The sequence below is a fragment of the Papio anubis genome, chromosome 2 (genome assembly GCF_008728515.1).
Source record: "Papio anubis isolate 15944 chromosome 2, Panubis1.0, whole genome shotgun sequence".
Classification (NCBI taxonomy): Eukaryota; Metazoa; Chordata; class Mammalia; order Primates; family Cercopithecidae; genus Papio; species Papio anubis.
Window position 1 is genome coordinate 140,777,468 of NC_044977.1, and position 14,954 is coordinate 140,792,421.

Sequence of the window (14,954 nt, forward strand, 5' to 3'; positions counted from 1 at the left end):
GTCATGGATGTGACCCTTTCTTAAGAGGATCTGGAACAACACTACTATAAATACCAAGAGCCCTGGTCTCTCTGTCCCAAACTCTTACTTGATTTTCTGAAAATCAAGGCTTCAAACCAGCTAACTGATTCACACAGCATGGCATTTTTCTCTTAACCAAATCCTCACTCATACAGTGGTATCTGTGCACTGATATGTCACAAATTTGACTATTCACACACTTGGTACAAAGTGTGATCCTAGAATAATTCTTTTTAAGAGCTAATTATTTCAGTGTGTGGCCCTTAAAAACAAGCAAACTATTTCACCTGGCCTTGCCAAAGAACCATAAAGTTTTCCAATGCTGAAGGAAAAGCTGTCTGGGTTGCACATTAAGATGCAACGTATAGGCCCAGGACGGTGGCTCAGGACTGTAATACCAGCACTTTGGGAAGCAGAGACAGGTGGATCACTTGAGCCTATCAGTTTGAGACCAGCCCGGGCAGCATGGCAAAACCTTACTAAAAATATAAAAATCAGGCAGGTGCAGTGGCACACAACTGTAGTCCCAGCTACTCAGGAGGCTGAAGTGGGAGAATTGCTTGAGCCTGGGAGGTAGAGGTTGCAGTGAGCCAAGATCATGCCACTGCACTCCACTCTGAGCAATACAGCGAGACCATGTCTCAAAAAAAAAAAAAAATTGCAGTATATCCACATACATATTTCATGGGCAACTGAAGAGACTAGTCATGTACAGTTCCTGCCTTGGGTGCTGACTTCAGAACACAGACCCCATGACAGAGGCGATTACACTGCACCCAACACAACTAAACGGGAGATAAAAGTCACATAGGCCAAAGCCAGAAGGCTTCCTCTCTGCAGACCAGATACTAAATTGTATCTCTTTTAGACAAAAAAGACACAATTTAAAAGGAATATTTCCTGAAAATGAGGCTTACAAGGCACATCTCTCATGGAGCACAAGGCTCTTGGCATACTGGCTATCATTTAAGTCAGGGACAAGAAAAGCACAGAGTTCAATATTCAGTTCAAGACCTGAGTAGCTGCTTTTCACCAGAATGTACAGTGTGGTGTCAGTGAGTTAAATTTTCATTGTCAAGGTGAGGCTGTCTCTCATTCAGACATGCCAAAAGGTTATATAGATCAAGACCTAAAACATAAACAAGTGCAAGTTAGCATCTCCAAAAGAGTCACTACTAGTAGTTATCTTTCATAGATGCCTAAAGGATTTCCTTTGAACTACAATTGGCAGAGGGGAAAAAATAAAACATCTGAACTTGTGAAATGTTTAGATGAGACAGTAAACAAAACTCAGCACAGATCTTACGTTAACAGCACAATGCAAACCTCTACCTCACTGTCTGTACTAGCAGAACCCCATGAGAATTGGTTGATGCAACTCAAGACTTCGGAATTCAGAAGAACGTATGTGAAAGAAGTTACTCAATTAAGAAAGCAGACCAACCAGACACATATTAATAATTTTGTCAAATCTACAGTTGGGCCAACTCAGAAAGATAAATACGTTTATATTGACTAAAGTATTGACTTCCTCACCTTGTTGCATTACATGTTTTTCAATAAAGAATACATGTGATTTTAAATGACAGCTAAAACTTGGCAATCACAGGGCAGCCGTCTGGTTCTAAATCAAGCCACAGTTGCATCTAAGTACAGAAAGAAAATTAAGATACCTAGTATGTGCTGGTTTTCAAACCACAGAAGGGTGTCCTATCACCTTTCTCCTTGGATGCACATTATCACTGCATCCTCTGCTAAGCAAGGGTAAACGCAAAAGAAAATTTCATAGACCACAGTAATCAAAGTCACCTGAAGGGAACAGGTGAGAGTTAATGAACTGTTCAAGACCTGGAAGAATATCCCTAGATGCCAGAAGTTTATTTTTCCAAATCGATCTATAACTGTGATTGAGTTAAAAGGTCCTTTACAAGCCTCTGTGGATAAAGCCTTGGCACGCTGTGAAGCTTCACAGTAGCAGAAAACCAGGTCCTGAAATATGATCCATACAGGAAACCATTATGAACTCAAGATAAGATTTCAAAGATGACTCAGGCTCTTAGCAGGTAAACCCAGGCTTTCTACCTTAAGCCATCGCACAGATGAATACCAAAAATTAAAGAAGTATTTGAACTCTCTAATATGAAGAACATGCAGAGAATGCATTGCTTTACCCCATTCTAAAAGAGATTTCACCATCTCAAGAAGATGATATGCTGAGGAGGGAAGGGGAAGGATTCTTGAAATGCCCAAGAAATGAATATTTCAAAGTATATTTAATCGTTTTACAAAGAAAACATCTTCAAGTTTACAAAGAATTAACATCAGGGCTTACCTGAGGAACACCTGACTTGGCCAGAGGCAGCTCCTAATAAAGAAAGAAGAATAATGGCTAATACACTGCACCATGATTCATCTTCCTCCTACAAGAGGAGAAACCACTACTCCCCTAGAGCAAGGGCATCAACTCCTCAAGAGTAGCAAATCCCAAATATGCACTGTAAAAACTTATGAAAAAAAGAAAAACTAAATGGAAAGATGTCAGGCTGGCAACATGGAAAGTATGAACGGTTAGTCAAAAGCCATCAAATATTGAAGGATGCCCTATGACTTATATGGCCTTCAGATACAATTCACAGACCACAGTGGGACCACAAAGTAAATATTCACCACTGGAAAAGAAGTCATACATGGTTCAGCCTGGATTGAGACAGTGGTACTAACTGAATGGTAAGAGGTGGTTATGCTGACTGTACACTCTTTCAAGATTTCAGTTGCCTTTCACCACTGAAATCTACACAAGGCAATACAACATTATGACATTCAGGCAAAATAAAGTCAATGGAAGCTACAGATACTATTTTCAAAGAGCTGCTTTGGAAAATAGGCAAATATACAAAAGAGCTCCTCTATAAACTGGGCCTGTACCAAGCTGATAAGGAAAACTTAACACTAAGAACAGAAGACAGGCACTACTAACACTAAAGGGCCTTAGGAGAGATAAGAAAAGATCCCTGGGATTATTTCAAAGTTGTGCAAGAAATCAGAGATCAGGACTATGAGCAAGGTATCTAGTTTCTTATATAAATTTCAAGAGGTATCTTATATTGTTTGGACCACGAGACTGTTGAATCTGTGTATTATTTCCCACTTGAGGAAAATGACCAAAGGCAAAGATTTTAAAAGAACCTCCCACATCCCCTCCCCTATAAAAAAAGCTAGAAGCTATGAATAAACCTGCCCATTTTGTTCTAAAAATTTTTCAAAGAACAAGCACACATAGAATCACAATCTTTATCTCGCTTGGTAGGAAGGAGACAGCTTGAAGCATTTGGATGGGTACTTTTAAAGACAAGAAAATAACCTCAAAGCAAGAATCTTTTTAACAAATCTTGGACATCTTGGCCTAAGAAAACTGGAAATGTAATTTTTTTTTTAATGCAGTCTTCTTGTCTGTTCTCGATTTTAAAATCTTGTCTACCTAAAATCCACATAAACAGCTTGATATGTGGAATGTTTAGGGATTTATAGATGTCCTAGGCACCACATGCAATCAAACAAAAGGGGAAAACAGCATGGGGTGGCACCCACCTGGTACCACAAACCTGCCGTTGGGCTTGCAGTCTCAAAAAGAATTGGGAAAAACAAAAATATACTTGAACATCATCCCAAACAGCTGATTGTAAGACCATAACTAAAACAATGTAAGAAATACCTGATACCTTTTTTGCCAAAATAGAAAGCGGCTTATTTCCTGCTAAGTCAGAAAACCAACTATGAATTGCACTCTGGGATCGAGCAGTAACCAGCCAATAATTATCTTTAGCATTAACTTGTGGTTTCTTCTTTCCCGTGTCCTGGAAAGTGTTAAGCTTCAGTTTCTCAGCTAATATGCTGCTAAAATAAGCTCCAATCTGTGGAAAGAAGAGAAAAAAAGGGAAAGTTAAGACAATAAGCAAGTAGCTTAGTACTGTACATTAGTATTTTATCTTTATTGTTTCAACTGAAAATCTTCATACAGCCCATCAGAAATTAAATTGGGAATTTAAGTCTTTGAAGCCAAGAGATGTGATTTCCTTACACTAACTATGATACACAGCACCTTTATACCACTATTCACAAGTAGTTTGGCAGAGGGGGGTGAGGGGGGCCTTTGGAAATCTCTGCTAAGATGAAATTAATTACATCCTGAATAAATTTCAGTAGAATGGGTTCTGCTTTAATCCTTCAGCTGCTCTTTCTCCTTTCTAATACTACACACCCGTCAGGAGAGAATGCTTTCCCTGAGAGAAGAAAGCCTAGTAATCACTCAGTAATCATTCTTTTTCTTGTTTCATCTTAATAGCACTTATTTTTGGAAAGGAAACTCGGTATTTACACTCAATGCTTTTAAACAAAGAATCTAGAGAAATTTAATTTATTTAAATGGCAAATTACAAAAGGTTCAATTAAATTTGGTATTCAACATTTTTTATTGGGCTGCCAATTTCACAACTACAAATGTTTCAAGAAAAAGCTAGTATTACCTGCTCTGAATGACGCAAAGTGGCAAAGAAAGCTACTATGAATTACTGTATCGTTTTCATATTAACCAAATTAAAAGATGGACAAGGAAAAAAGAAAGGAACAGGAAAGAACTAACAAGAAGGCAGAGAACAAAGTAATAGCTAAAAATTTAGTGAATCTCACTGGGTGTGGTGGCTCACACCTGTAATCACAGCACTTTGGGAAGCCAAGGCAGGTGGATCACCTGAGGTTAAGAGTTTGAGACCAGCCTGGCCAACATGATGAAACCCCGTCTCTTCTAAAAAAAAAAAAAAAAACTAAATTAGCCTGACATGCGCCTATAATCCCAGTTCCTCGGGAGGCTGAGGCATGAGAATCACTTGAACCCGGGAGCCAGAGGTTGCAGTGAGCCAAGATCACACCACTATACTCCAGCCTGGATGACAGAGTGAGACTCCATCTCCAAAAAAAAAAAAAAAATTCAGTCAATCTATAAAAAATCTGTTGGAATTTTTTCAAGAATCCTATCAAAGCATCACATTTCAGACTCTGGGAGTTCTTTAATAAGATGATGCAGTTAATTTCTGATAAATACCCCCAATGAAGTTAGCAAACAGTGGCAACCATGACTAAAATAAAATACTTACCCTGATGAAGCAAAATAAGAATCACCACCTTAACTAATGAGTCAATAAACAATTAGTCCACAGGTTGAAACACAGTTCTAAGCCATTAGCCAAGTTCATCTATAGGGTGAAAAGCCTGACGTTCTTTGATCTTTGTGATTGGTGTAATGACAAGAAGTCCGGTTTTAGCGTGTTAATGTAATACAATAATAAAAATTAGAATAAGTAGAAAAGGAGTGTCTTTTTTTTATGCAAAGAACTTCACCGCAGTTTGTGATTTATTTTAAAGCAAATATTTGCAGGATGTCCAAACAGTGAATAAATTAAGTGCAAAAATGTAGCAGAACCAGCTGTTTGGAAACAAGCAGCCAGTAGCAGCCAACTGTTTAATTTTAAATTTCTCAATTGATATTTGGTCTTTGCACCAAGAGCACAAAACACCTACGGCTGCAGATTGCTATATATTCAAGAGGTCTCTTATTTGTAATTATGTTTAAGTATTTAATAATAATAAACAGAGCTCTAAAAACGAAAAAAGTAGTCTGAGCAATCTATTTTATAATTATATTCTCCTATATACTTAATGACACCAATGGAACAGTGACTGCATGTGTATATATTAATTCCTGCTAACAAGCCCTTGTAAACAAATGCCTACTGTTAACAAAGTCAAAATTCCCAAGAAAGCAAAACACTAGAAAATATACATTAGGGCTCCAAAAAAGGTCAAAACATGATTATAACATTTAATTGCCATAGCAATACATATTATTCAGAAATCAATCCATAAATACAATAAAAAGCAAAGAGCCACCTCATTCCCAAGTCCCAATGCCTACCTCCAAGTAAACAATTTGATTCATTTCTTATGTGTCCTTCCATTGTTTCCTTATGTGGATACAGGAGAGTAAACACGCATCTATTATTTTTCTCTTCCTTGTATGTATAACTCATTATGCATACTTAGTAAATGTCTGAGACCCTTCCTTATCTGTACACAGAAAGCCTCGTCATTTTTATAGACACAAAACAATGTACTGTCTGGATATACATTTAATCAAGTTACCATTAATGGACAGCATTTGTTCCAAAATTTTGCTATTACAAATCACACTAAAATGAGTAGCCTTTCACATTTGTTATTTCATACATAGCTAGAGCTTTAGGATAGACTTCCAGAATTCAGACTGTATAATTCTGCAATTTTAATAAGCGTTGCCAAATTGCCCTCTAAAAGGTTTATACAATTGTGTACTCCTGCAAACAAGGTATAAGAGGTAAGGTGTCTTTTGTTTAGTTTTGGGTTTGTTTTTTTTTTTTGAGACAGAGTCTCACTCTGTTATCTAGACTAGAAGGCACTGGCGTGATTTTGGCTCACTGCAACTGCTGCCTCCTGGGTTCAAGAGATTCTCCCGCCTCATCCTCTCAAGAGTAGCTGGGATTACGGGTGTCCACTACCACACCCAGCTCCTTTTTATTTTTTATTTTTTTTATTTTTAGTAGAGACGGGGTTTCACCATGTTGGCCAGGCTGGTCTCGAACTCCTGACTTCAGGTGATCCGCCCGCCTCAGCCTCCCAAATTGCTGGGATTACAGGTGTGAGCCATCACACACGGCCAGAGATAAGGTTAAATTTAACATTTGTTTCCATCCATCCAAAGTTATTTTCAAAAATAATTAATTTGATAAGAATGTGGGGAAAAAATTTAGGAGTTACATTATAATTCATGTATTTCATATTTACAAAATCAAATTCCCCTCAGAAGTCTTGGGTCCTTGAGTAAATCTCACAGAAAGAGTGGTAGCAGAAGTGTAATAGATGTTATTTCCATTTACTCAGTTATTTAAATTGACATAAAACTTGATACAACTGAACAATTTAGCAGTTCATATCAAGAGACATAAAGCGTTCATACTCTCTATTATGGACTAAATTGTACATCCTCAAAATTCATCTTCAAGCCTTAACCCTCAGTGTGACTATATTTGGAGATAGGGCCTTAAGGAGGTAATTAAGGTTAAATAAGGTGATAGGACTGGGCCCTAATCCAGTAGGACTTTATAAGAATAAGAGACACCACAGAGGAACACACAAGGAGAAAAGACCATGTGAAGACACAGTGAGAAGGTGGCCATCTGCAAGCCAAGGAGAGAGGCATCTGGAGACACCAGACCTGCTGACACCTTATCTTGGACTTCCAGCCTTCAGATGGTGAGAAATTAAATTTCTGTTGTTTAAGACACCCAGTCTGAAGTATTTTGTTATAGCAGCCCTAGTACATTAATACACCCTTTAACCAAGTAGTAATACAATTCAGGGAATTTATCCTAAAGAACAAAAGTTATACTTTCAAGTATTACTACAGTTTCTTTATAAATAACCATGAGAAACTGGCAACAAACTAACTGCTGTATATAGAGGTTTCAGTCAATTACAGCACATATATACATCATGGAATGTTATCTAGCCATGAATTATTATTCATATGACTACTTCAGCCATAAGGAAAAGTGCATACAAAATAATGTTTCAATTTTTTAAAGCAGACCAATTAAGAAAGATAAGGCTCTGAGGCCGGGCACAGTGGCTCACATCTGTAATCCCAGCACTTTGGGAGGCCAAGGCAGGCAGATCATTTAAGGCGAGGAGTTTGAGACCATCTGGCCAACATGGTGAAACCCTGTCTCTACAAAAATACAAAAATTAGCCAGGTGTGGTGGCAGGCGTGGCCAGCTACTCGGGAGGCTGAGGCACAAGAATGGCTTAAACGAGAAAGGCAGAGGTTGCAGTGAGTGAAGATTGCGCCACTGCACTCCAGCCTGGGCGATGGAGCCAGACTTCACCTTGTAGATCTGGTTTGGGAGAGAACAAGATAAACTTGGAATATGTCTCCAAAAAAAAAAAAACAGTTCTGGAGATGGATGGTGACAATGGTTGATGTTTGTGACAACAATGCGAAATATACTTAATGACCAAGAACTGTACACTTAAAAATGGTTAAATGGTAAATGTTTTATCATAATTTTTAAAAAGGATCACAAATTACATATACATAATTGTGGTTTTAACATAAAAAATTGTACCAAGATTGAAAAAAGACAAAACTAAAAACATTGTGTTTGGTCAATAGGACTATCTGCAGAAAATGTTTCTATTTTCTTTCACACCACTTAAGTAATATTTCAGTTGATAGTTTAACAACTTGTGTGCACTTGTGTGCATATAAAGAGAGATCTGGAATGATGCACAAACCATTAACATTTCTCTGGAGAAGGGAAAGGAAATAGAAATTCACCTGCATGTCTGATTTCTTTTCATTTGTATGTATGTTTCTAATTTCACAAAAGTATTTTAATATCCAACTCAAAATATATGAAAAAAAATCAAACCCTAAAAGATTACAGAGAAACGCAAACAATTCTATTTATATTCCTTTTTTTGAAACGGAGTCTAGCTCTGTCACCCAGGCTGGAGTGCAATGGCACGATCTCAGCTCACTGCAACCTCTGCCTCCTGGGTTCAAGCGATTCTCCTGCCTCGGCCTCCCAAGCAGCTGGGATTACAGATGCCTGCCACCACACCCAGCTAATTTTTGTATTTTTAGTAGAGACAGGGTTTCACCATGTTGGCCAGGCTGGTCTCAAACTCCTGACCTCAGGTGATCCGCCTGCCTCGGCCTCCCCAAGTGCTGGGATTACAAGCGTGAGCCACTGCACCTAGCCTATATTACTAACTGATAAGATAAATGCAGAGAAAAAGACATATAATTTTTAAAAAAAAATTTTTGAGCACAACATTCTGAGTATATACTTTTAATGAAAGTCTAAGGGCAAAAAGTATTGTAGAAAAATTGCACATTGATTCAGTGGTTTTGTTGTTGGAGTGGCAATGAAGTATTTTATTCTGGAACTTTTTTATGTGTGCTGTAAGAATAAATAAATATATATATTGATATTATTAAGAGCCAGAGTTCTCATTTTGGGAGAAGGGAGACCTAAAAATGGAATACGAAAAAGCAGGGGAAATACCCTGCGGCACTGGGCTAGAAATGGTAATAACAGGTAGGTAGAAAAAATATGTATCTATGTTTCCCATCTCTGTCCACTGAGAAAGCCTAGAAAGAATGACACTCCAGTAGCACTGAGCATCCACTTCTGGTTTGGGAAAGAACAAGATAAACTTGGAATATGTTTTGGTGCCAAAAGTAGGGAAGTGCTCAAAGGATGACAAGGACATTTAACCAGCAGCCAGGTTAGCGGGGTCCCTACTAGCAGAACATGAGACAATCTGGGCATCAAAAAGAAAAATGAAGGTATGGATTATAACACGTCAAATTAAAAGAAAAAAAAAAATCCAAAGTGACACTAAAAACTTGAGTGTAAAAGGAAGTACTTCTTTTAACAAAAGAATGCCAAGTAAAACATGCATATGGAATAATTAGAAAACCTGCATTTTGCAATCACCAGCAAAATAAATCATTCAGCAGGAGTCATCAAGTGATGCTAAAATAACAGGATGAAATTTTATTGAAAAATAGGATATTTATATCCTCTCAAATTATCACCTTGTAGACCTTACTAAGAGGTAGAGAGGACTACCTTTCCAATGCAGGGAGATGGTTCCAATGCATGGAGATGCAGGGAGATGGACACCACCCAGAACAAGTGATCGAACTATAGCCAACAATAGGGCAAACTGGCATTGCGTGTCTCCTGATATGATGCAATGTAATCTTCTTACCAAAAATATCTAACCTGGATCCTGTCACGAGAAAACAATCAGAAAAATCTAGAATATAGCACTAGTATATCAGACAACTGACCTGGGCTCTTCTAGAATAGCAATCATAAAAGCCTTTTTTAAAAAAGGCAGGAAAGGGGAGGAGGGAGAGGCAGAGAGCTGTACTGTACTAAATTAAAAGATGTGACAACTAAATGCAATGTATGATCCCTGATTGGATCCTGGGGCAGGACAGCATACAGGGTATTTGGGGGAAATCTGAATATGGACTGTAGCTTAAATAACACTAATTTATCAACACTGATTATTAAGGGTGTCACATATACAAACTTCTTCAGGAATCTGAGGAAATAAACAAATAACATTACCTTTGATGGGTTAATTACAATATTTCTAGCTGAGCCATGTTCATCTCCAGTGAAGGCTGGCTGATTATTGAAGCCTTGCTTTACATTCACAGCAGTAAGTTCATCCTGTTCAAGAGAAGGTATTGATTAAGCAAAAGGATGTAAAAGCTTCAACATAATCCAACATATTGCACCCTAAGTAATGGCTAAATTTGTTATACTCTGTATAGGAGAATTCTTGAAAGGACAACAATCAAAGAAGGCAGAAATTGAAGTTTAAACACCAATACATAAATGTGTAGAGGGAAGGAGCAAATGTGGCAAATGTTAACTGTTGACTCTAGGTGCTGAGTACATGGGTGTTCATTATACTATCTTTTTTTTTTTTTTTTTTTTTTTTTTTTTGGAGATGGAGTCTCACTCTGTCACCCAGGCTGGAGTGCAGTGGTGTACTCTCAGCTCATTGCAATCTCCACCTCCCTGGTTCAAGTCAATCTCCTGCCTCAGCCTCCCGAGTAGCTGGGATTACATACAGGCACCCGCCACAACAGCAGGCTAATCTTTGTATTTTTAGTAGAGATGGGGTTTCACCATTTTGTCCAGGCTGGCCTCAAACTCTTGACCTCAAGTGATTCTCTGGCCTCAGCCTCCCAAAGTGCTGGGATTACAGGTGTAAGCCACCGCACCTGGCCCATTATACTATTCCTTTAACTTTCCTATAAGTTTAGATTTTTTTTTTAACTTATAAGTTAGAAAAAGGAAAAAAAAATGAGCAAAAATCTCACAGAAATATAAAATAGGATTTTTTTTAAGAATTGTTTCCAGGCCGGGCGCGGTGGCTCACGCCTGTAATCCCAGCACTTTGGGAGTCCGAGGCAGGTGGATCACCTGAGGTTAGGAGTTCAAGATCAGGCTGGGCGCGGTGGCTCAAGCCTGTAATCCCAGCACTTTGGGAGGCTGAGGCGGGCGGATCACGAGGTCAGGAGATCGAGACCATCCTGGCTAACACGGTGAAATCCCGTCTCTACTAAAAATACAAAAAACTAGCCGGGCGAGGTGGCGGGCGCCTGTAGTCCCAACTACTCGGGAGGCTGAGGCAGGAGAATGGCGTGAACCCGGGAGGCGGAGCTTGCAGTGAGCTGAGATCCGGCCACGGCACTCCAGCCTGGGCAACAGAGCGAGACTCCGTCTCAAAAAAAAAAAAAAAAAAAAAAAAAGGAGTTCAAGATCAGCCTGGCCAACATGATGAGACTCCATCTCTACTAAAAACACAAAAATTAGCTGGGCGTGGTAGCAGACGCCTGTGATCCCAGCTACTCTGGAGGCTGAGGCAGGAAAATCGCTAGAACCTGGGAGGTGGAGGTTGAAGTGAGCCGAGATCACGCCACTGCACTCCAGCCTGGGCAACAGAGTGAGACTCCATCTCAAAAAAAAGAAAAAAAAAGTGTTTCCAGAGAACCCATAGTTTGACTCTCCATTTGTGGCCAACCCCTATGCACACACCTGTTTTATGTTTAAGAAAGCTGGTTCACCAACTTACCCAAGACATATGATGAATTAAAGACAGAAGTAAAGGGTTCCTAGGCACATGCCCTATGATCACAGTCACACAACATCACAACCCACAACTGAAAGGAAGTTTAGAGCTGCAATGTTTTCTCAAGTATTTTGGCTCACTTGATCTTTACCAACTCCAATTCCAAAGGAGACAGTAGGCATATATCTTCACGCCCGTTGTACAGATGAGAAAAGTGTGCCTCACTAAGCTAGTGCAGCAACTGGACAAAGCCAGCACGGAAATACTATCTTCTAAATCCTAGACTAGGAAGAGAAATTTCCATGACACCATGCCACCAAAGAACAAATGCCACATGAAAATGTGGTCTAAAAATATGTGGCTACAACTCCTACTCTCCTTAAAAAGATCTCCTACTGGACAGATATAAGAACACTTTTCCAAGGTCACAACACATCAAAAATAACCCAAGCCTTTAAAAAAAAAAAAAAAAAAAAAAACCTTCTTGCCCTACCCAGATTATCACTGAGTTATGGAACGAAATCAGAATTCCTAAAATACAGACTTGAAAGAATAAGAGGGAGAGGTTTGAGTAAATGAAGCTACCTCCTGCTCCCCTCACTCCAAGCCAAGAAATAATCCTAGTAACAGTTGAGAGTAATGGTAGCCACGGCACAAGAATAAGACACACTTATTCCTTTAAGTAACTGCTGCATGCGTAAAATGAAAAACAGCAATTGATCAAAATCACTGCTACGATTAATCAAGAAGCTTAGAACAAAATAGTTTATGACATTTAAGCACCTGACCAAACTCTAAAAAGGTCACCTTGGCTGAGAACAAAGGTCTCCTGGAGACATGCCATGTAACTTTACTTAATTATGTGTGCTCTTACTAATGCCTTGGCGGGCCACTGTTTTGGCGAGTTTTCAAAAGACCCCTCAATAGGAAATTTCACTCTATGGTAATCACAAGTCTCCTCCAAGTATAGAAGGTCACTGAAATCGTGATCCACGCAGAATACGAGTTACAAGTACATTATCAGAAGATATCTCCAAACTGCTCCCACATTTTCAAATAAATTATGTGAAAATATAGAGCAAAACTACATAATGCATATTTTAAGTCAGAAAGATTTCAGTCAACTTAAAGCAAATGTGCTATCGAAATTTCAGTAGTCTCTGAGTCTAAGAAAGTAGGAGTACCAGCAGTGAGCTCAGGGGGAAAGTAGGAAGAGAAAACTGAATATTTATCTTTGATTTACCATCAGAGTATTATAAGAAACATTGAGTAACAGCATATGCTTTTACTAAAAATACATTCTGGCCTAATCAAGAAGAATGTGTGAGATTTTCAGAACCAGATAGTTTAGTATTGCTTCACTTTTTAGTTTATACTAACACCAGATCAGGTAGCTGCTCATTGTATCCAACTGCTAATCGCTGGGACGAAGACACATGCCCACTCCTGAGTGTGTGCGCAAACTCAGAACCCCCAGAAGGAAAAGAACCCGCAACTATGGATACATATCTGTCATCTACCTCAGATTTTCCTCAAACTAGGAGCCACATGGATATTATTGGGAGCCTTGAGTTCTGAGAAGTTTAAACTTTGCATTCTAAATTTCGCAAAAATACATGTAGTTTGACCACTTCTCATTACCACCATGCATCATCTCATGCTTAGGCAATGCAATGGCTCCTAACTGGTCTCCTAGCCTCTCCCCTTTCCCCCTGAAGGCCACTTTGAACACAGCAGCCATAGGGAGCTTTTTAACACTCAAGTGAGACCATGTCACTCCTGCTCAAAGCCTGCAATAATGTTCCATTTTACTCAAAGTACAAGCAAAGGCCCTACGATGTCCTAAAAGTTCCTGTGTGATCTTAACCCTGTTGCCTTTCTGGCCTAATCCCTAACGACACTCTCCTTCACTAACACTGTCTGGTCTCCTTACAATTCCTCAAACATACCAGCCCAGCATTCTCTAATCAGGGATTTTGCACTGTCTGTTCCCCCTGCCTAGACTGCTCTTTTTCCTGGTATCCACATGGTCAACGACCTGACCACCTTAACTTTTTGCTCAAATTTCACATTCTCAATGAGAAATGTGATGACCCTATTTAAACTGGAACTGTCCACCCATTCCCTTTACCTCCCAGCATTCCTGATCCTTCAACAATCCATAGCATTTATCACCTAAAACACACTATAATTTAGAATGTGTATTGGCTGTCTCCTCGATGAGAAGATAAGGTGCGTAAAACTGGGGATCTTTATTTTGTTGACAAACACAGGCCAAGCACAGAGTGCACAGATGCAGTGCCTGGCAAATAGCACACATTGCAGGTGTTCAAAAAATATTTGTTCAAAGAATAAATAAATGAATGACATCCTATTCTGAACAATTAACATGAGCATATTCTGAGTCACTACCTCATGAATTTGGAGTTATAATTTCATTTGTGTTTCTAACTAGCACCGCTTTGTCACCCAGGGTAGGGGCACTCATCCCATCACACCCCACATACCATCCTGAAAACAACATTTTATGACATCGATTTCCCAAGTGTGAAATGAAATTCATAAATAACTTACCTATACCAATATTTTTTAAATCAGTATAATGCTCTCATTCTAAAACTTTTTAAAAAGAAAGTAACTTAAAATAGGTACTTCAACAGGAAACGCTCAGGCACACTACACTGGACTCTCACAACTGAAAGTGTGGTCCATGGCCCTGGAGCACTGGCATTACCTGCAAGCCTGTTAGAAAGGCAGAATCTCACCCCTCCCCCAGAGTCACAATCAGCCTTTTAACAAATTCCCACATGATTCATGGACACGTTAGACTTTGAAGAAGCAGGGCCCTAGAAGGCTGAGAATTGCTTGAACCCGGGAGGCGGAGGTTGCTGTGAGCAGAGATCATGCCACTGCACTCCAGCCTGGGCAACAGAGCGAGACTCCGTCTCAAAAAAATACAAAAGAAATTGTTAAATGTTTGTTCCTATTCCTAGCATTAGCATAACACAGTAACTACAAAATGCAAACTGATACAAGTGTGCTGTATTACCATTTCAAATGATCAGGAAGAGCATAACATGAATTTTTTGAAACTGTGAAACACTTTTGCTATAGTTTCAAACTAACAAAATAGTCTCCCAACATATTAAGACACAACAGTTACATTCCTCAGAAACTCA

The 14,954-nt window shown here is 39.1% G+C and overlaps 1 protein-coding gene across 6 annotated transcripts in view; it reads right to left on the reverse strand.

The window, feature by feature from the left end:
• The window catches only part of MED12L (mediator complex subunit 12L), a 341,626-nt gene that overhangs the window by 301,954 nt on the left and 24,718 nt on the right, over positions 1–14,954 (reverse strand). For 4 of the 6 annotated variants that reach the window (XM_021934743.2, XM_021934742.2, XM_021934741.2 and 1 more), the window contains exons 2-3: positions 10,260–10,364; positions 3,741–3,932 (exon numbers count right to left, since the gene is read on the reverse strand). In XM_021934743.2, coding sequence (XP_021790435.2) covers positions 3,741–3,932; positions 10,260–10,364 — 297 coding nt within the window. Of the gene's footprint in view, positions 1–2,353; positions 2,387–3,740; positions 3,933–10,259; positions 10,365–14,954 lie in introns of all 6 variants that reach the window. The other 2 variants (XM_021934738.2, XM_021934740.2) reach the window with 1 other exon arrangement.